Source organism: Ictidomys tridecemlineatus, chromosome 4 (genome assembly GCF_052094955.1).
Source record: "Ictidomys tridecemlineatus isolate mIctTri1 chromosome 4, mIctTri1.hap1, whole genome shotgun sequence".
Classification (NCBI taxonomy): domain Eukaryota; kingdom Metazoa; phylum Chordata; class Mammalia; order Rodentia; family Sciuridae; genus Ictidomys; species Ictidomys tridecemlineatus.
The window spans coordinates 76,926,761-76,949,260 of NC_135480.1; the positions used below are offsets into that span (position 1 = coordinate 76,926,761).

Genomic DNA, 22,500 nt, shown 5'->3' on the forward strand with positions numbered 1-22,500 from the left:
AGAACTGGTACAAATTAGATCCCTTGGCTAGAATAAGAGAAAGGCCTTAACTCAGAGATGCAAACATGTAAGAAAGGAAAGCACATCTCTCTAGTAAAATCGGTTTTAACACACTCAAAATTGCAGCACACAAAGGAATGTGGAGGTTTTCTGCATTTTATATGGATCTTTTTTTAAAAGTTCACTATGAGCTATTTGTTAGGCATCAGTTTTTCTTTTTCTTTTTGCCTTTTTTGGGTTTTGCTTTTTTTCTTCTTTTTCTTTTTTTTTTTTTTTTTTTTTTTGAGTCAGGGTCTTGTCAAGTGTTCCAGGCTGTCCTCACACTTGAGATCCTCCTGCCTAAGTTTCCCTAGTTTCTGGAATTACAAGCATGCACCACTGCACCACAGCTGGTTTCTACTTCTAATAAAGTCAAAAGTAATTGTGTATATGTATTCCCCCCCCCCCCACAGGCTGGTTTATTAAGCCTCTCAAAGAAACAATCCGTGCACCATACCATGGTCAAAGTATACGAGGGAAACTGTTGTCAGAAATGAAAGCTGAAAACATTAGATCATTTCTTCGGTAGGTTTGTTTTGCATTTTTATTCTAAACATAGTATTTAAAGTATTATTTAGTCATAGGTGTATTAAAACTGGTTATATTCAGTTGAACAATCTTTGTGTGAAATTATATATTACTCATTAATTCACGGTTAGTTAAAATGTCTCTTTAAACCACTCTTGGTGTGAAGTCCATAACTTGTTAAGAAGTAGGCCTTTCTTCCTAATTTCATCCTCCAGAAAAGTATCTGTTGGCTTACTGGGGGATGTTTCAACTTCATGCAGCTCTGGGCTGCAAGTGAATGCTATTCTTTGTTTCTCACTGTGGATGTAATCAGTAGCCTGAATTGAATCAGCAATTTTATTAATTTTTTATACACTGCATTCACTTAGTTTGTTCTTTGCTCAGTGATTTAGTGAAAAGGAGATCAGTGTTTCAGATTCTGTCTGCCACAGGTTAAATCTTGGTCCTCTCTTGCTAATATAAATTTGTGGTTCAAAAATAGGGCAACATGAAAACAAAATATGATCAGTGCCAATCTTCCATTTTCTAAGAGTGATATTCAGAGTGATATTTGTGAACTTGTTGAAAGCAATTAGCATAACATTTATTCCTGTGTCCAGGCTGTTTCAAAGAAGTGATATTTAAAAAATCAGCTTTATTGAAGGATAATTTACATAAAATAATCTTGATCTCTATAATATCTACAACTTCAGAGTTTTTACATATGTCTGTGGTATGCAACAAACCATCACCTCAATCACGATACAAAATATTTCTAGCATACCCTCTATAGTTTGTTCTTCCCTTCACCCCTGACCCTACATAATCACTGTTCAGTTTTACATGACTATAGATTTATTTGCATATCCTAAAATTTTTATATAAATGTGGTGTTCATAGCATGTTCTGTGTGTTGTCTGGCTTCTTTCACTCAGAATAATGATTTTATGAGTGACTCAGGTGGTTAGAGATGTAGCTCAGTTGGTAGATTGCTTACCTGGCATGCACAAGGCCCTGGGTTCAGTCCCCAACACTGCCAAAAAAATAAAATAAAATAAAAATGATTGACCCACGTTGTTGCATGTGTCACTAATTCCTTCTTGTTTTTTAAATCACTGAGTAGAATTCTGTTGTACAGATATTCTATAATGTGTACTTGAGGGACATTTGGATTGCTTCTACTTTTTATTATTGTAAAAGAAGCTTATATAGATAAATGTTACAAGTCTTCATGTGATATATATTTTCATTTCTATTGGAATGATTGGGTTGGAGGATAAGCATTTGCTGTGTTTCTCTCTCTCTCTCTCTCTCTCTCTCTCTCTCTCTCTCTCTCTCTCTCTCTCTCTCGTGTGTGTGTGTGTGTGTGTGTGTGTGTGTGTGTGTGTGTGTGTGTGTGTTTTGCTGGGGATCAAACCTAGGGTCTTGCACATGCTAGGCAAGTGCTATTACACTGAGCTTTACCTCCAGCCCTTTAGAGTTTTTAAGAAAAGGCTAACGAGATTTCAAAAGTGGTCATACAGTTTATATTTCTACCCATCAGTGTAAGTATTCTAGTAGCTCCACATCCAGGGCAATGCTTAGTATTTTCAGTTGTTCAGATTTTAACCAATTTAATTGTTGAATAGTGCTATATTATCATAATTTTAATTTGCATTTCTTCGTGACTCATCATATTAAACATCTTCTCATGTTTTTATTAGACATTAGTATATCTTCTTTTATAAAGTTTCTGTCCATATATTTTCCAATACATATTCTGGGGTTAAGTCCCTTATTAATCATATGTATTACAAATATTTTCTACTGTAGCTGGCCTTTTGTTTTCATAGTGGAGTTTTTGAAGATCAGAAATTTCTAATCTCAGTGAAGTTCATTTAATCAATTTGTGTTTGTTTGATGCTTCCTACTTCTTCTGTCTTATCTAAGTTTGTCTATGAGACTATTGTCTTAAGTATTTTCTTCTAGAAGTTTTAGAATGGTAGTTTGCACATTTAAGGTCAATGTTCCAAATCGACTTAATTTTTGATATGGTGCTATCTAAGGATTGATGATAATCTTAAATACAAATAAATTATTCCTGCAAAATTTCTTGAAAAGACTTTTCTTTCCTTCTTAGGAAAATTTTGTTCATTATTTCTTAAGACATTTTCCCCTATATTCTTCATTTCTCTTCTTCTGAGAGTTCAATTAAACCCTAGAGATCAATATGCAGAGTGAAGTGCATACTCCATGATACATTTCCTCCTTGTCCATGCTATGGTTTAATGAGATCACACCATTCCATATTAATTCCCATGGATATAATGAGGAATAAAAACAGCTAAACTGTTCTTGGGAAATTTGAGCTAATTTATGACCAAGGTACATCAGATATCAGGAAGCTAATTCAATATATTTGTTCTGACATGCTTTTTTGGAGACACAGAAAAAGAATGAGTGGGCAATGGGATGACTATCACTTGTAGTCTATATTGCTCATTTGGTAAAATGCTATAAAATGCAGACTTTGTTAAGAAATGAGACAATATGTTTAAATTTGTATAACTTAAAAAATCAGGTAAGATGTTAACATTATTGACCTCTGCCGCATATCATGAAGTGTCCAAAAGAAAGCACCTAGAAAATTACATGAGTTATCAGGAGTAAACCTTGGTGCTGGCTCTTACCTTGAAATTTTTATTACTATTACTTTGCTGTAATCTATAAAGTATTTTTAATATATTATGTTAATATACCATATTATATTGCTGTATACTACCTTGGATATATTACCACACATATGATGATAAATGATGTATTAATGATTTTCATGATGATGGCTTTTCTTTCCTTTGTGTATGACTGAATACAGAAATGTATACTAAGAAGGATGATAGGAATAGGAAAAGAGGGAAATACAGTGCATTAGGAGTCCACAATTTAAAAAAAAAATATTTTTCACTTTTTTGCAGTACTGAGGATGTAACCCAGCACCTTGTGTTGCTAGGCAAGCACTCCACCACTGACCTACATCCCCAGTCCAGGAGTCCATGACTTTAATGAAGGAAAAGGAATAGCCCACAGTTTTGCAAATGAGAGCACCCATTTGGTTATAAGCACCAAAAGAGCTATTTGAAAGGAAGGAAAAGAATGAGAAAAAAAATGAAAAATAAGAAGGGCTCTTAGTTATCCTTCTTGCTCCAAGATAGGTGGGGGCATGGAAATTAAATAGTTTGCAGATAAGCAAAGTCCTCAGAAGATACCTGTTAAGGCCAGTAGTTAATGCAAACTTTCCATGAAGGAGCAGAGGATATTGAGGAATTGTTGATCATAAGTTTAAGGAATGTATATACATGCAGAAAAATAGTTTAGCAGGGAAAGGACAGATTCAAGACTGTGTTAAAAGAATTAGTTGTGGGAACAATTTGATTTTCCCCTATCACTTTCTTGTTGGCAGAATGTCAACTATGTTTGTCTTCTTCCAGGAGGGCATGTGTTCGGTAATGATTACCTTCCTTTCAGCCCAGGGATCTCCTGATTAGTCCATAAGCCAGTCATTCTAATTCTTTCTTTCTGGCAATGATAGTTTTAAAAAGAAGCTTTTTGTCCTAAACATTGCCAAGTTAATATGTGATGGCCACCTTACATCACAGGGAGAAATTCAAAAGTAAATGATGTTATTTCCAGCTGCTCTTTCTTATTTTTTTTTCATTTCTGTATTTCATTTCAGTGGGTTCTCTAAAAGATGAAAGGCAAAAGCTTATGGTTAATCCAACATCTTAATTTAAGAAAATACATTTATTTTTCCCTAATTGTAAGATAGTATCTGCTCATTAGAGAAAAGAAAATGAAAATATATTATGTAAAGTAAATATTAAATATCTCAGACTCATTGTTTCCCTATGTATAAAAATTACTTCTTTCTAAACACATTTATACTTTTTTAAACAAATATTTAAGTTATTAAGCATCTGTATTTGCAGCTTTCATTTAATGATATAGAGAGGGCTTCACAGAGAAGATAGTCTTGAGGGATCCTCATGAACCATTAACAGTTTGCAGGTGGGAAAGGTGATGGAGAGAGATTCAGTAGATGAGACAATATTCATGTCTGAGAGAAGACCTTGTGTGAAGACTAAAGGGTATGAGAGAGAAAGCATAATCATTTCAGGGAGAAAAGAAGTATGCTCAGTGACATAGACCAGAGCAGTTAATAAAGAGAGTGGGAGGAAATGAAGTTGAAAATATGGGACAGACACCAATGGGCTTCCTATGCCACATTGCAGTGTGAATTTGATAATGCAGAATGTAGGGAGCTATACAAGGATGTAAGCAGTTGGGTAATAAGATTAGGTGATATATAGTGAAATATCACCATTTCTCAAACTCAGACAAGTATAACTTCAGCTTCTTTCTCCAGCACTTATTAGCTACGCAATTATAAAGAAGCTATTCAACCATTTTTTTCAGTTTCTTTTGTGTAAAATGGGGACAAAGGTAGAAGGTTGTAAGGATTGAATGAGATAACACACGTGAAAGTGCCAGTGGGGTCCTTAGCATGTCAAAAGTTTCCAATAAATATTAATTGACCTTTATTGCCATATATTTTTTGGTTGTCCTATGCTTAACTTAAAAAATAATTTATAAAAGTTTATATTATTGTTCATCTGACACAGGTGGGGAGTGGGATTGTTGAGAAACTTTAAAACATTATTCACCTAAAGCAAAATGTGTCTCAGTGAGAAGTATATTTGTGAGTTCATTTAATTGCTATATAACTCATTTACACCCAGAACCAAGGTGGCATTGCCTAAACTCAGTTCGATCAGTCATTATTTCCATGATACCTGACAAGTGCTAAGCCCTGGGAATTTTAAATATCAAAATATACAGACCTTAACCTTAGTGAGATAAACAAGCAACTATATTGACATAATCAATAGTAGAAATAGTTAAGTCAAGTGTACAAGTCCTGATTGGTCCCTGGAAAACACTGAGATTATTTCTTCCCAAATGTCCTCTATCTACTGAACAAGTAGCCACCAGCAAGGAGGAGCACCATTAGTATAGCAGTATAACTTTCTTTTAGGGTGTCTTCTCATATCTGTTCTGATTGTCTTTACCTAGGAATGCATTCTTTTCTGAGGGAGAATATTATGAAAATTGTAGTTGTACATAATTTAAAAATTGGCTTATCTATAAATTATCATTTCTAGCTGTGCCATTTAGTATTTTTGACATATAATTCATAACTTAATATGTAAAAGATGTGTAATGCATGTAGAAGATTTCTTAGGCACACAAGCTGAATGTACTTTTTAACTCACACTTGTTTTTTGTTTGTTCATTGGTTTCTTTTTTCTCATTTTAGTTCTTTCACAAAACTTCCTCATCTGGCAGGAACAGAAGAAAATTTACTACTTGCCAAAAAAATTCAAGCCCAATGGAAGAAATTTGGACTAGATTCAGCCGACTTGGCTCATTATGATGTTCTCCTCTCTTACCCTAATGAGACACATGCTAACTGCATATCAATTGTGGATGGACATGGAACTGAGGTGATAGAGAATTGTTGGTTCTTTTCATATAATTATGCCACACTCTGTATGGATTAGAATATAAGGTCCAGTAAAAATATAAATTTGTTAATAGTGTGTAGAACTCACATTATATAGAAAAGTTAATAAGTTGTAAACTTGCCAGTGTCTGGTATGTGTTAGGCATGATGCTAAGCTAGATCTTCAGGCCAGAATGAAGATTAGGACATGGGTCCTTTGCTTAAATAAGGTGAAGCAGACAATAGGATACAGGGTTTCAAATCAGTATAGTAAGTGACATGAATGGTATGATAAAGGGTCTTTATCTATACAGAAATGGGTCATTCACCCCACCCCCACACCCAAGACCTGGCCCCCACACTGGGAGTAGAGAAGTCTTCCTATATAAGTTGACATATAAGTCATGAAAGAGCACAAGAGATGAACAATATGAAAAAGTAAGGTAAGAAAATTCTAGCTGAAAGAAAATATTGCAAAGACTTGAAAACATACTATCTTAGTATTATTGGTAGAATTTAAGATTTTTGTGTATTCCAAGACTGTAAAATACAAACTGACTAATGTAAGAGGTAGACCAGTGAAATATTTAAGTTATTAAGCATCTGTATTTGCAGCTTTCATTTAATGATATAAATGGGGCAAGCTTCACAGAGAAGATAGTCTTGAGGGATCCTCATGAACAAAAGCAAGTTCTAAGCATGGGAAGGATGTGACCACAAAATTCTATCTGTTTTACATAGATGGGGGAGTCTACAGATTACACCTAGACTAGGCAGGGAGTTAGAGTTAAAATGTAAAGACAGTAGTTCAGATGAAAGATGATGAAATCCTGAATTAGCATGTTAGCAGGTGAGGAAGAATGATAATTTTGAGAAACAGGAAGTATATAGGACTTGTTTAGTGTCTTGGAGGAAAGAAGTGAAGAGTGTTCAGGATAACTGCTAGACTGTAGGATGTGGGTGACTAACTTAGTGAGGCTATTAATGGAAGTAGAGGATGCAGAGCCAAGAACCGGCTACAGGTGGGAGAACATAAATTCATATTTTAACTTGTTGCGGTTAGACATTAAAGCTAAGTGACTATTTGGGCTCTTAATATATGAGTCTGGACAACATAAGCACAACAGCTGTTGGCAAAATTTTGTTAGTCAATGAACTCTCACAGAGAGAGAATATAAAATAAGGCAAATGGTGGGCTAGGGATAAAATATGTGTAAAATTCAAATAAAAATGAAAGAAAAAGGGACCACAAAGGAGGCTGAAAGGAAAAGTTATGAAATGAAAATCACAAGTGTGCTACCTTTGTTAGCAATTTTTTTTTTTCATGCTTGGGATGGAAACCAGGGGCTCACATGTGATAGATGAGCACTCTACTGCTGAACCACATCCCCAACCAAGAGTCCTGCCTTTGAAGTCCTGCTCTTTTCGGTTTTGTTGAGATGAAGTCTTGCTATGTTGTCCAGTTTGGTCTCAAATTTCTGGACTCAAGTGGTCCTCCTGTAGCATCCTTTTGAATGCTAGGATTACAGGCACATGACACCCTGTCCAACTTTGATGTCATTTTACACTGTATGGTAGCTTTTAATTGTCTGAGACTACATGCATTTATAAAAGTTTCTATTATTTTGAAAAAAAATAGAGCTATTTCTTATTGTCAGTAGAATTTACCTACTTAATTATGGAATCTAGGATGCTTATTAAGTCTATACTTGGAAAAAATTAATTATACCTTAATAATAACCTGGAATTATTCTTCTAGCTTGACATGCTTTACTTCTTGCTAGGTATTCAAAACATCATATCTTGAACCACCTCCAGATGGATATGAGAATGTGACAAATATTGTACCTCCCTATAATGCTTTCTCAGCTCAAGGCATGCCAGAGGTAAAGTAAAACATTTTTTAATTCAAGTTTTATTTATCTCTATTATTTTAATTCAAGTTTTAAAACTTTCTTTATTGTATACAAACTATGTAGAGGAATAAAACCAAGGAATTTACCTGGAGATTTGACATACTCACCCATTGTTTTATGTTCAGTACTATGCATGGCCCCCAAAATAAAAATAATAATTAAAAAAAGACTACCTAAAACAAAAAAGAAAACAAATCCATTAAAAACAGACCCCAGTAAGGCAGAGGCCACTCTGTAATAACAAAGAAACTTCTGAAGATGATTTTAATTCAGCAAGGGCAATAGATGTTTTAATAAATTGATTTCCATTGTTTTTAATCTGAATTTACATACCATATGAGCAGTTAAATTAATGTTATTTTGGAAATTAAACATAGTTGTGAATGTTTTAAATGACATTTACTTTAGTTCTTATGACTCTGTACACACTGATAATCTCTTCAAAAGAAACCACACTACTTAACATATGTCTTACTGATTGCCTTTTCTCCAATCTTTTCAGTATTTTGATAGTTTCTCTAAAATATTCTATAGAATAGCATAATTATTAATCCCAAATAAGGAAAGAAAAGGACTGAGGATATAGCTCAGTGGAAGAATTCTTGCTTTGCATATGCTGCAGGACCCTGGGTTCAATCTCCAGTATAGAAAAAAATGAAGAAAACAAAAAAAGAAAAAACAAAACAAAACAAAAACCTTCTGCTGATGCAGTTTTGTGAAAAACATTTATTTTAAAATTTTTTTCTTTAATTTTAGCAGTGGTATTTTCTTCTTCTTCTTTTTTCTGTAGGGAGATCTTGTATATGTGAACTATGCTCGTACTGAAGACTTCTTCAAACTAGAAAGAGAGATGAATATTAACTGCACTGGAAAGATTGTTATTGCAAGATATGGGAAGATCTTCAGAGGAAACAAAGTATGGTGGAGCTTTTCTAGGGGGAAGGAACGGGGACAGATACTGTGGATGTAAATGATCAGCTTGCCTCATAGTTTCCAAAATTGCTTTGAAATTTCTTTTCTACTTGCCATGGGCACACAGAAAATTTTATTTTTTATTCACTTCATATGTCCATAAAGGAAAAAGTTTTATTAGAAGAATAATATCTTTTAAAAAATTAATTGAAGAAATGCATACAAACTAAAAAATAAAAATCTCCCTTGCATTATTCAACTTCATTGGCTAGACATAATCAATCTTAATAGCTTTTTCCAAACCTAATTCTGTGATATATAAACATTCCTCTATATATTTACTATACACACATATATATGGATGTAATTATATTTAATATATAGTATATTATATAACATCAGTAATATATATTATAATATGTAAGAATATATATAGATCTAATTAGTATTTATTAAACACAGGTCATTATCCACTGTATCTTGGATAACTTTATAATTTCACTCAGCCATGACTTGGATATTCTTTTATATTATTACACAGAAAGTCATGTAACATAGTCTTTAAGAGTATAGTCCATAGGTCCTTACCACCTGGGTCTGCTCTCCTCTGGGCCCCTGCACTTTTACTGTGAGCAAGATCCTTAACCTCTCTGTGCCAACATTTCCTCATATATAAAATGGGAATGCTAATTATAGCAACAATCTCAAAGTGAAACTCAGATTGTTTCACAACAATCTTCTTACTAGCTCAGTGGTAGAATTCTTGCTTTGCAATGTGCTGCAAATAAATTAATAAATATCTCACTAATTTAAGGAAGTGGTTAATTGGGGGTGTGGCTATAGGATATATATTTTGTATCTGGAGCTGGAGTTTCTCTCTCTGCTTGTTGACCACCATGATGAGAGCTGCTTCCCTCTGCCACACTAGGGCTAACTGACTTTATGTTTTAAAGCACTTAGGGTAATAGCTGGTTTTAGTAATTTCTATATCTTAATAAATATCTCATTAATTTAAGTGGTAACATAATATTTTGTAGGAATGAAAAGCAGTGCATTTAACCATTTCTTTGTTAGCGAGTGCTTGTCTTGAATTGGTTACTAGTACAAATAATTCTATTGTGAACATTCTTGTCCATATACACTTCAAACATCTGTATGAACATTTTTATAGTATAGATTCTTGGAAATGGAGTGGCTAAATAATAGTGTAGCTTCGTACAGCATTTTGACAGGCTAATTATAACAGTCCTTCCCCCAAATTGTGACAGATTATATTTTCACTGATACAGCAAAATGATTTCTGAATATTGGGATCTCTTTTAGTTAATCAAGACTGATAGTTACATCTTTTGCTATAATACTTTTGCTGATGAAATATTTAGTACCTCGCAGGGTAGATGTTATGGTTTGGATATGAAGTGTCTCCCAAAAGCTCACCTGTGAGACAATGCAAGAAATTTCAGAGGAGAAGTGACTGGATTGTGAAGGTCTTAACCCAATCAGTAAATTAATTGGATTTAATTGAGTGGTAACTAGAGGCAGGTGGGGTGTGGCTAGAGGAAGTTGTTAATTGAGGCTGTGGCTATACTATATATATTTTGTATCTGGAGCTGGGGTTTCTCTCTCTGCTTGTTGACCACCATGACACGAGCTGCTTCCCTCTGCCACACACTCCATCATGATGTTCTGCCTCACCTCAAGCCCAAGGAATAGAGCTAGCCTTCTCTGTACTAAGACCTCTGAAACTGTGAGCTCTCAAATAAACTTTTCCTCCCTAGGGTTGTTCTGGTCAAATCCTTTAGTCACAGCAGCAAAAAATCTGAATAAAACGGTAGATTTTCATATTGTTGGTCAATTTACATTGTTCAAAATATTTTTGAGAAACAGGCTGAGAAGTTCTTCATACACTTTGACTGTTTTGCATACAATTTTATGTCAGTTTAATTAAACCAATATTTGTAAAGTGCTTACTCTTAATTTTAAATTAAGATGATGTGTGAGATTTTGGAGGGTGGGTATTTAAAATTAAGACATGATGTATTTTCTCAATTATATCCTCAGTCCAGTAGAGAAGACAGATATTTAAAAGACATTTTAATACACTATGATCTGCCCTACAGTAAATATATATACAAAGAATAAATCCAAAGAAGAAAGGCGACTTTAATTTTTCAGGTTTGGAAACCATAGAATATTTCACATGTGTGAGGCCTACAAAGAGGGGAACTATCTTCAAAGCAAAGAGAACTAAATAGGTAATGGCATAATCAAGTGCAATGTCTAAATTTCCTTACATTATGATTTTTTATATAAATAGTAATTTGCCATTTCTGTACCTTCCTCACACAGGTTAAAAATGCCATGTTAGCAGGAGCCATAGGAATCATCTTGTACTCAGATCCAGCTGACTACTTTGCCCCTGGGGTACAGCCATATCCCAAAGGCTGGAACCTTCCTGGAACTGCAGTGCAGAGAGGAAATGTGTTAAATTTGAATGGTGCTGGTGACCCTCTCACTCCAGGCTATCCAGCTAAAGGTAATGGATGAGCCTATGAGCCTGTCAGTGTACCGTTTTTGCAAAAAGATTCCTTGCTGTTTTAGATGGGGAAAAAAGCAAGCATCTGTAGAATAACATTAAAAGAACTAAAAAATGTTTGCATTATGTAATTTTGGATTATTAATACTAGGAATTCAAAATAATTGCCTTTGTAGTATATATGTATGTATGTATGTGTGAATGTATTTGGGGCTAGAAATTGAACCCTGGGCACTCAATTGCTGAGCTACATTCCCACATCTTTTTATTTTGACATGAGTTCCCAATAAGTTAATTAAGGCCTAAATTGGTGATACTGACCTCAAACTTGCACTCCTACTGCCTCAGCCTCTTGAGTTACTAGAATTACAGGTGAGTGCCATTGCACTTGGCCTTTGCATTATTTTTTAGTTTGAATTCTCATGACATGTAGGCATGGGAAGGGAATATTCAATTGGTATTCTCCTTTTACCCTTACTAGACAAGAGTTTCAGAGATGTTGCTCCTCATACCCAAAGTAATATTGCTCTTAACAAACTAGGATTTACATTTTCTAAGTTATCTACGATTTTATGCTTCTTTAGATCACTCATTTGTATTTTAAAAATACCAGTGAGGTTTTTTTATTAGTGTTATTTTAAATGTCAATTTTGAAGTTTTGACATGTGCAAAGCCATCTTTTTTTTTTAAGAGAGAGGAGAGAGAGAGAGAGAGAGAGAGAGAGAGAGAGAGAGAGAGAGAGAGAGAGAGAGAGAGAGAGGGAATTTTTTAATATTTATTTTTTAGTTATTGGAGGACACAACATCTTTGTTTGTATGTAGTGCTGAGGATTGTCGAACCCAGGCAGCGCGCATGCCAGGTGAGCGTGCTACCACATGAGCCACATCCCCAGCCCTGTAAAGCCATCTTTACAAATTCATTACCCCTAAAGCTCTTCCTTTCTCTGTCTACTCTTCTTGCCTTCTCAATACCAATGCCTAGGAAACCATTGTTCTGCTTTTTCTCAGCATAATTATTTTGAGATCCATCCATGTTGGCGTTTCTGTCATAGTTTGTTTCTGACTAATATTGCATTGACTGGCTATACCAGAGTTGGTTTATCCATTTACTTGTTGAGGGACATTTGGATTGTTTCATTTTAGAAACTTTTACATATAAAAGTGCTACGAACAAGTTTACAAGTAAGTGTCAGTGTGTATACATTTATTTCTCTTTGGTAAACACTTAGAAGAAGAATGGATGAATAAGACGGCAGATTGATATTTAACTTATAAAGAAATTTTCAAATTGGTTTTCCAAAAAGACTGCTCTACTTTGTATTCCACCTAATAATCCAGTTCTTATATCCTTGCCAGTGTGGCAGTGGCTATTAATTCTGGATTTTAAGTAAGTCCTCTAAGTTACAACTCTTGTTTTTTAAAGTTATTGTCACATCTTGGTCCTTTCCATGTGAATTTTAGAGCTGGGTTTCTAATTTCCCAGAAATTAGGAATCCCACAGACATTTTTTTTTTCTGTGAGTTTAAAAGAAATCTGTAGATCAATTTGAGGAGATTTGATATCTTAAAATGTTTGAGTCTTTTGATATATGAAAATAGTACAACTCTTTACTAGTTAATTTCTCTCAGCAATGTTTTATAGTTTTACTGTATGGATCATGCACATCTTTTGTCAGATTTATTCATAAGCATTTCATAATTTTGTACTATTGTAAATTACATTAAATCTCAAGTCCTATTGCTCATTACCAATATACAGTAATGCTATTGTATTTCTAGAAAAAAAATAACTTAACCCTTTACCTTGCAAACTTGTTAAATTCACTAATTATTTTTAAGGTTTTTACAATCCATTAGCATATTTACATAGATGATTATATCATTAGCATATTTACATAGATGATTATATCATTTGCAAATAAATACGGTTTTCTTTGTTTCTAATTTTTATATGTGTCATTTCTTTTTCTTGCCTTATTGTACTGGCCACTAAGCACTTTCTTTACAATGTGGAGCACAGTTGTTAGAGCAGACATCCTTGCTTTGTTTTTGTTCTATAGGAAAACATTCAGTCTTTCTCTGGTAGCAGAGTATTTTGGGGATTGAATTTAGATGCTCTCACATACCAGGCAGGCACTCTACCACTGAACTCCATGCTGAGTGCCTTTATAAAATTTTAGTTTGAGATAGGGTTTTGCTAAATTGCCTAGGCTGGCCTCAAAATTTCTGTTTTCCTGCCTCAGCTTCCCAAGTAGCTGGGATTACAAGTATGTACCAACTTAGTCAACTCTTTGTTTAATATGACATTAGCTCTAGGTTTTAATGAATTGTTTTTGTTGGACTGAGGGAGGTCATTTCTATGTGCTTAAGGTTTTTGTCAGTAACCTATATTGGGTTTTTAAAAATTCTTTTTCTTTGTATATTGAGCAATCCTATGTTATTAATGCTTTCATTGAATCCATACAGATATTTTTATGCTAATCCAATACCATCCTGTAATAAACTAGTTGGTCACAATTTATTTTGATTTTTCTATTTTATTTCATGTGTGGTAAACTTTTCTTAACAATGCTTTCTTTATGGTCATATTGTAAAGTGGTCTGTGAATGTTTTTGTAATAGTATTGTGCCTTTCTGGGATGGGACACTTACAATTTCCTTATTTTTCTTTGTGAATTTATATAGAATTGGTTAAATTTTGTCTATAGAGATTGGGATAGAATTCGCCTATAATTCCTCTGGACCTGAAGTTTATTTGTAGTAATTGTTTCTGTTTTAACTACTAGTTGAATTTCTTTAGTAGGCATAAGACTGTTCAGGTTATCTATCTAGTCCTGAGTGAAATTTGGTAATTCATTTCAGGGATTTTGTTTATTGAATTTTTCAGACAATTAAGAGCGTAGAATTTTTTCATAATACTCATATTATTTTTTTAAACTTTGTCTACTGAGACCATAATGATATTTTCTCCTTTATTTTTTATTTAATGATTTATGTTCTGCCAAGGTCTGGGCTTGGCACAAGATTCAGGAGGCACCCACACTTTGTAGATTCAAACAGCAATTCTTTATTCCAGCTCTCACACCGCCTCCACACAGGTCCAGGGGCAAACGTGTTCTGCCGTCTCCACGCACAATTCACCTACTCCATGAGGCTCTCTCCAAATCCCCTTTTAATCTCACGAGAACTCAACGGGAACAAGCAACAGGAACACCCTAATCCCAGCAATAATCTTCAACCTCTAACTTCCCTAAAACCCATTATCTTAAACTGGCAACGCCTTAAACTCAAGGAGCCGGTTACTTCCTCAAACCTGATCAGCTCTAAACCTGGATCCGCCTTGGTCCTTGAGCAAGGTCACCTTATTAAAGCATGCATGCAATGTCCCATCAAATGTCCTCTAAGCAGCATGGGGTACACTTGGCAAGGAAATTTCGATGCGTCATTCCTACTTGGTAATGGCCCTCAGCATTGTTCCCCTTTTGTTCATTATCTATCTTATTAGAGATTGGTTAGTTTTATTGATCTTATCAAAGAACCAGCTTTCAGTGTCATTTTTAAATCTATTATTTTGTGTTTGATTCATATATTTTTAGATTTATTCCAATTTTTTTCCTTTCTCCTATTGTTTCAGCCTTAATTTTTTCTTCTTTTTTCTAAACTTTTAAGTTGGAATCTGATTTCATTTGTTTGAAACCTGTCCTTTTCCTAAGATAGGTGTTTTAGTGCTATTATTCTACTAAGCACTGCTCTGTCTTGTACAACTTTTGATATACCGTTTTTATTTATTCAATTCAAAATAGTTTATCATGTTAGTTTGCATTACTACTTTAACCCATAGATTATTTATTATTGTGTTATTTAGTTTTCAAATATTCAGGGTTTTCCCAAGTATCTCTCTAATGTTGGTTTCTAATTTCACTGTGGTCAGAGAATATAACTTTTATGATTTTTATGGATACTGAGATGTGTTTTATGGTCCAAAATATAGTGTATCCAACACATATTTCATATTTATTTGAAAAAAATGGAATACAGTATTCTATAAATTTCAATTTGGCCAAGTTAATAGATAGATACTTCTATTTAAGTTATATATTTACTGAATTTCTAGATATATTGTTAAACTTTTTGTTTCAATACTCAATTACTATATCTAATAAGAAATAGTTGTTTGGCAAAACAATCATTTCATCTATTTTGTCATTTTTACATTGTTTGAAACATTTCTTCAATCTTGGCTGAAAGCCAAAGGTTCTTACATGGTTTTAAGGCTTTCAATAGTTTTCTGTCTTTCTTTGAAGAGAATAATGCATTACTGTTTGAATAAAATATTTGTTCTTATTTCCCAAGACCTTATGAATTCAATTTTTCCCAATAATTGTAGTTTTAGAATCTGAGATACATTTTCTAGGCATCTAGTTAACTGAAACTTATCAAAGAAGGATTCAAAATATCCTTCAGGAAATTAAAGAAAATTCTTGTAAGTTAAAGAGAATTAGGTGAAATGTCAAAACAAAATCGAGAATCTATAAACCCTACAATTAGTTTTACCTTAAAATGTAAACAACTTAATTCTTACTGTTGAATCTAATAGGCCATTATAAAACAATAGCTTGGTTTTGGGGGGCGACTTTTAATTTTTATATAATTGCAAATGTCTAGCAAAATTGGCTGGACATGTTGGTGCATGCCTATAATCCCAATTACTCAGGAGGATTAAAAGTTTGATGCTAATCTGTGAAACATAGGTCGATCCTGTCTGAAAATAAAATGAGAAAAGTATTGGGGATATAGCTCAGTGGTAGAGGGCCGACCTACCATGGGTGAAGCTCTGGGTTCAATCCCCAGTACTAAGAAAACAATGTGTATAGCAAGCAAAGCTATAATAATAATACAAATATTTCCTACATCGTTTTTGCTCAGATTCTTCAATTGTTTTCATTTATGTACTTGATTTTGCAGATTATACTTTCAGACTAAATATTGAAGAAGGAGTTGGAATCCCGAAAATACCTGTACATCCTATTGGACATAATGATGCAGAAATATTACTACGGTATATAGTTGTTTTAGTTGGATATGAGAGGAAGACATTTTGTCATTTTCTCATCTAAAACCAATAAAAACCCAATTGTGTTAAAAGTAAAGTCTTGTATCAAAATAATTCCTGAAGTAGGAATGATGGAACACACTTCTATTCCATAACAGGAACAGTCAGTTTAGTGACTAGAAAATAAGAAAACATTGCTCTAGTTGCTCTAAATGAAATTCTCAAATGCAAAGGTATGTTTAAAGATAAAAATGGATACTGGTTTGAGATTTGTTTTCAGGTATTTTAATTTACTTAGATATTCAATAAATACTTATATATACCCAACCTGTTGTTTAGAGATACAATCATGCTTACCACTTACTAGATGTATAATCTTGGACCAATTAATTCTTCTCTGATTCAGTTTGCTTATTTATAAAACAAGGACAGTAAATTTTCTCCCTGATGGGGTTGTCATTAATTTATACTAGTTAGCATAGAGTCTAGAATATAGTAAACACCAATTAATGTTTGCTCATACTGTATTCTGTAACTGAAGTTTCTTTACGTATCTCCCAACCCATTGTTTAAATGTTTCTGCCAGAACAACTTCATGATTTCTTTATGGGTACACACTACATAGTTGACAGCTTCTTTAAAATTCATTTCTTCCTAACCCAGTTATAAATTTCCTAATGTTGGATATCTTGTACTCACTGTGAAGTAAGATCAAGGGTGAGGAGACTTTTGCTCCCCATCTGCCTTCACTATTATATGTTTTTCCTCCTCAGCTCTTAGCACCAAAATATTATATATTTTACTTATTTGCTCCAGTTATAGCTCTCTCATTAGAATAAAAGCTCCTCAGAATATAGAATAAAAGGGATATGGACAAGTTGGTCAATAAATAATTCTTAGTTGTAGAGTGAAATATTACCTCAGCATGAACTTCTTGATTTTTTTTTTTCATGGAAATGGTGATACTCAGCCTTTTTCTGTCATCTCATTCTCTCTTGACAGCCACTTGGGAGGAACTGCTCCACCAGATAAGAACTGGAAGGGAGCTCTTAATGTGAGTTACAATGTAGGACCTGGCTTTACAGGGAATGAGTCTTTCAGGTAATTTTATATTACTTTAATAACTTGGAAAAGTTTTATATTTCAATGGAAATGTGAAGATAACTGTTCCACCAGGCATATTTTGCTTATATCTTTTTCTTATTGTCACTAGTGAAAAATTTATCATTTTATATCACTTAAGAAGAACTTACAGAATGAACCATTGAATTCCTCCCCCCGCCCCCCCAAACTGGGACTGAAGGGGATTCACACATGCAAGGCAAGCACTCTATGACTGAGCCACATCCCTAGCATCATGAATCAATGAATTTTTGTAGTAATATTTCAGCATTAGTTTCAGAATTTCATCAATTACTGTATTTGAATTATAGACTTAACATTTCAAGTAATAATTTTTAAACTTTCCTTTCACCTAAAGTTTAAAAAAATTTTTTTTCCAATAACTTTCAGAATGTTATATATGTATGTGAAACATTAGGTTATGTTAAGGGAGGGAATATTAGAGAACAGAGAAAGAAGCCAACAATTATTGGTTATTTACTGTGTATTAAGTGAGTTTAAATGAACAGATCATGTAGCTACTATAAAGCTCAATAGACTTGTTGTTTTGAACACATGAAAGCATCATTCTAGAGGAAGAGTGTTGTGGAATGTATCTGTTGAGTTAGATCTACAGAGAGAATAAAAATTTCCAAATGGCTCAAGGCAGGCAGGAAATGTTAGCTACCGTGTGAACTTGGAGAGAGTTTGTGGAATGACCCTGCATGATTAGAACTAAGAAGTTTGATTCACTTAAAATGTTGCAGGAGAGGGAAATGTCACTGATAAATCAGAAATGCCATAGCTTGCTTTTTTGTTTGTTTTTTGTTTTGTTTTTGTTTTTTGTTTTGTTTGGTTTGGTTTGGTACCAAGGATTCTACCCAGGGGCACTTAACCACCCCACCAAGTCTCATCCCCAACTCTTTTTATTTTTTAATTTTTGAGACAGGGCCTCACTAAGTTGCTTAGGGCCTTGCTAAGTAGCTGAGGCTGGCTTTGAATTCCCAGTCCTCCTGTGTCAGCCTCCAGAGTCACTGGGATTATAGGAGTGCACCACCATGCCCAGTGTGATAGAATGTTTTTTAGTTTTTGAAATGGTTTTTATTTCAGAAAGGTTAAAGTACTAGGTTAAATTCAACTTCCTTCCTTGATAGGAAATTCAGAAGCATTCAGTTTCTGTGTTTTTAATCTCTATAATCAATCACTATAGATTTCCTTTAATTTAAGAGACTATTTAGTTTATTTATATCTTCTGAAGGGAAAAAACACATAATATAACAAAAAGTAAAAATCTATCTGATTTATAAACCAGAGTAGATAGACACAAAACATAAGTTCAGTTCTATAATTTCAGTCATAGTTCAAGAGTAAACTCAAAAACATAAGAAATCCCAGGTCTAGATATCAAATACACTGTTTTCCACTGTGGATACAAAATTTTTGATGGATTTGAGTTTACAATGCACAATGAACAATGTTAAAAATTCCTAAAAACTAGATTCTTTCCTATCTCTCCTACCACAGAGATCTTCAGAATTCATTGATTCACTTAGATAACCAAATGATAAGACATAAAGTGAGATTCCTAATCATTGCTGCTACCAGTGAATAATAGCTTATTCTGATCTAAGCAAAGAGGAAACATAAACGAAACACAAAACCAGTAAGGAAAAAAGTAAAACTAAACATATGGCATGTCAACAAAGTTGGGAGAGCCATAGAAAATATGAAGAATGAGTTTCAACTGACTACATCTGTTCTTCAAGATGAATCTACCGTTTGTTTCAAAGGGACCTCTAAAATAATGAAGGATAACTTAAAAACTGATTATTAGATGGATGTAAATGAACACGTATTACAGATTTCATTTAACTTTAGTTAATAAAAAATCCAGAATTATGTTAAAAATGGTTCAAAAGGCCAAGTAGATAATTCAGTGGTAGAGAACTTGCCTAGCATGCCCAAGGCCACAGGTTCAGTCCCCAGCACTGGAATAAATTTAAAAAAGAATGGGTTCATGTGGACATGGCAATGCACACCTCTAATTCCAGAGGTTTTGGAGACTGAGGCAGGAGAATTTTTAGTTCAAAGCTAGCCTCTATAACTTAGTGGGACCTTAAGTAACTCAGTGAGACCTGTTTCTAAATAAAGTACAAAGAATAGTAGGGATGTGGCTCACTGGTTAAGTGTCCCTGAGTTCAATTCCTGGTACCCTTCCAAAAGAAAGAATGGGTTCAAAGAAGAATTTACAGATAATACCAAAATATATCAGTTCATCAGGAATGTCAGATTTAATCAAGATTAATTAATATACTTAACAGTAGGAAAGCTGGCATATTTCATAATAAGGAAGGATTCAGATGAAACTTCACTAGATACCAATTCATTGGACATGAATTATTTGTGGTACAAAGATGTAAAATAGTCTATTTGAAGATAATAAATGAGAAGAATTCATTACAAGTGATTTAGCATCTTTCCCAATTTTCCCTTACAGGAGTATATTCATTCATTTCACAAATATTATTGAACATTTACTAAATTCCAGGTGCCATTCTGGGATCTTGGGGTTCAGAAGTGAACAGAGGAGGCAAACAGCCCTATCGTATGGAGCCTACATCCCAGAGATCAGTTTGTTTGGGATGCATTGAGTTTGCAGTGATGATAGGATAAACATGCAGATTTTTTTTTTTTTTTGTACTGGAAATTGAACCCAGCTACATCCTGAGCCCTTTTAAGTTTTTATTTTGAGACTTAGTCTTGCTCAGTTGCGTAGGGCCTCAATAGTTGCTAAGGCTGGTGGGATTACAAGGGTGTGCCACCACGCCTGGCTCACAGATATTCATTTGAATACCTCTGGAAGTCAAAACTACTAAAAATTAAAAAAAGATGTAAAGATTAAAGACTTACATGAGATTCTTTGAGAGTCTGAGCAGATGGCCTATGTTTATTTTCATGTTTGGACTAACATTTTTATTCAGTTCTCATTTGTTACATTAACTCTTAATTTTCTTAATTTAATGACATAATATCAATAAATTTTAGCTTCTTACCAGTCATATATTTTAGGATCATAGTTTTAGAAACATGCTAAACAATGTTTCTGTATTTATATATTATCATAATCATCATCCTCATTATCATTTTTGATGCTGGTTATTGAACCCAGGAGCTTGCTCATACTAAGCAATGCTGTACCATTGAGCTGCACCCCAGCTGTGTTATGAATTTTTATCTCTCACTAGCAAAAATAATTTACTTAATGCCTTGAAATGTAAAAACCATTGAATAGTTTTCTCTCCATGGTACTTTTAGTTGAATGCTGCATGTGGATTAATTCTGTATTCTGAAACACACTGTAATTTGGTGGGACACAATATAATAAATATAGATATAATAAAATAAAAATAATCACAAATTGAAACCAACTGGTGCCTCCATCCCCAAAACAAATAAAGGCTTATTATGTTCTCTTGTGAAAAAAATGGCTCAACATTTTCCCATGTCTTTCTGGATTCATGAAACTTTTTTTTTTTTCCTATCTGGCAGATCTTGATTGTACTTTCGCTTTTTTTCTAATTTGGTTAGTTTATATTCATGAATGACTATTTAAAATCAGAATCAACAATGAGAGTCTGAAAATTTTTTATTATGTAATTGTGCATTTTAGCAGGAGCTTCACAAGTTGTCATTTAACAGAATTTATCATGGTTCTCACAGGCAGCACTCAGGCAGTTCTTCAACTATGTACCTAGGGATTACTTTCATAGTCTTGAAGAAAGTTATTGAACAGTAGGAATTAATATAATTAATACAGTCATGCATCACTCAATATGAGAATATGTTCTGAAAAATGCATATTAGCAATTTCATTATTGCTTGAACATTAGAGAATGTACTTAGACAAACCTAGCTGATTTGCATTAAATACAAGATTTATGAGGCTTCTGCCAGTGTAACATAGAATAGTATTTTATAACCAACTTACTTTTAATAGAAGGTATACACTATAAAGAAGTGATAAAAATAATATTATGTACTATGCATAATTGCACATGCTACACTTTTATATGGCTGGCAGTGCAAGTGGACAGCAGCATCTCCACAAATGTATGACCACTATGTTAGGCTATGACATTACAGCAACTATAATGTTACTAGACAATAAGGATTTTTCAGGTGTATTATAATCTTATGGGACCACCAACATAGATTATAAAGATAAATGTTCAAATAATAGGCTTATGTTCCTTCTGTTTATTAATTAATAATAGGATGTCTTCATTAATGTTTTAATACTTAAAGTAAGATGTATTTAAAGTTTTTTGAATAAATGCCCAAAATATTTAATAGACTACTTAGAATCGTAATTAAGTATCCATAATACAGCTCTGAGAAGGAAGAATATAAATATTAGGTAGTTTTGAAAAACTGACTTCAAATTGCATGCTTAAATACTTAGGTGTAAATTGTCACATTGTCTGCAACTTCCTTACAAAGCAACTCCCTTACAGAGCATTCAGAATTAAAGATTGTTGAATTTAGGTGATTGATATACGTATTTTTATTCTTGTATAATTTTCTGTAGTTTTGTGATTTTTCATAATAAAATGTTGGAAGAAGGGCTGGGATTGTAGCTCAGTAGTAGTTTTTACTTGCCTAGCATGTGTGAAGCACGGGGTTCAATTCTCAGCACCACACATATCTAAGTAAAATAAAGGTTCATTGACAACTAAAAATATGTTGGAAGAAAACTGTAAAACTGTAAATATAATACCATATTTGAAGTAATTCATTCCTTTTAAAATTCTAGGAAAGTTAGAATGCAAGTTCATAACACCAATAAAATTACAAGGATTTACAATGTAATTGGAACTATTAGAGGATCTGTAGAACCTGG

General features: G+C 33.5%; 1 protein-coding gene across 3 annotated transcripts in view; it reads left to right on the top strand.

Moving 5' to 3' along the window:
• Positions 1-22,500, top strand: part of Naalad2 (N-acetylated alpha-linked acidic dipeptidase 2) — a 43,857-nt gene that overhangs the window by 744 nt on the left and 20,613 nt on the right. For 2 of the 3 annotated variants that reach the window (XM_078046857.1, XM_078046856.1), the window contains exons 2-9: positions 453-564; positions 5,900-6,086; positions 7,870-7,971; positions 8,792-8,917; positions 11,263-11,449; positions 16,412-16,505; positions 17,502-17,600; positions 22,414-22,499. In XM_078046857.1, the coding sequence (XP_077902983.1) occupies positions 453-564; positions 5,900-6,086; positions 7,870-7,971; positions 8,792-8,917; positions 11,263-11,449; positions 16,412-16,505; positions 17,502-17,600; positions 22,414-22,499 (993 nt within the window). Of the gene's footprint in view, positions 1-452; positions 565-5,899; positions 6,087-7,869; positions 7,972-8,791; positions 8,918-11,088; positions 11,169-11,262; positions 11,450-16,411; positions 16,506-17,501; positions 17,601-22,413; position 22,500 lie in introns of those variants that run through there. The other variant, XM_040285084.2, reaches the window with a different exon arrangement.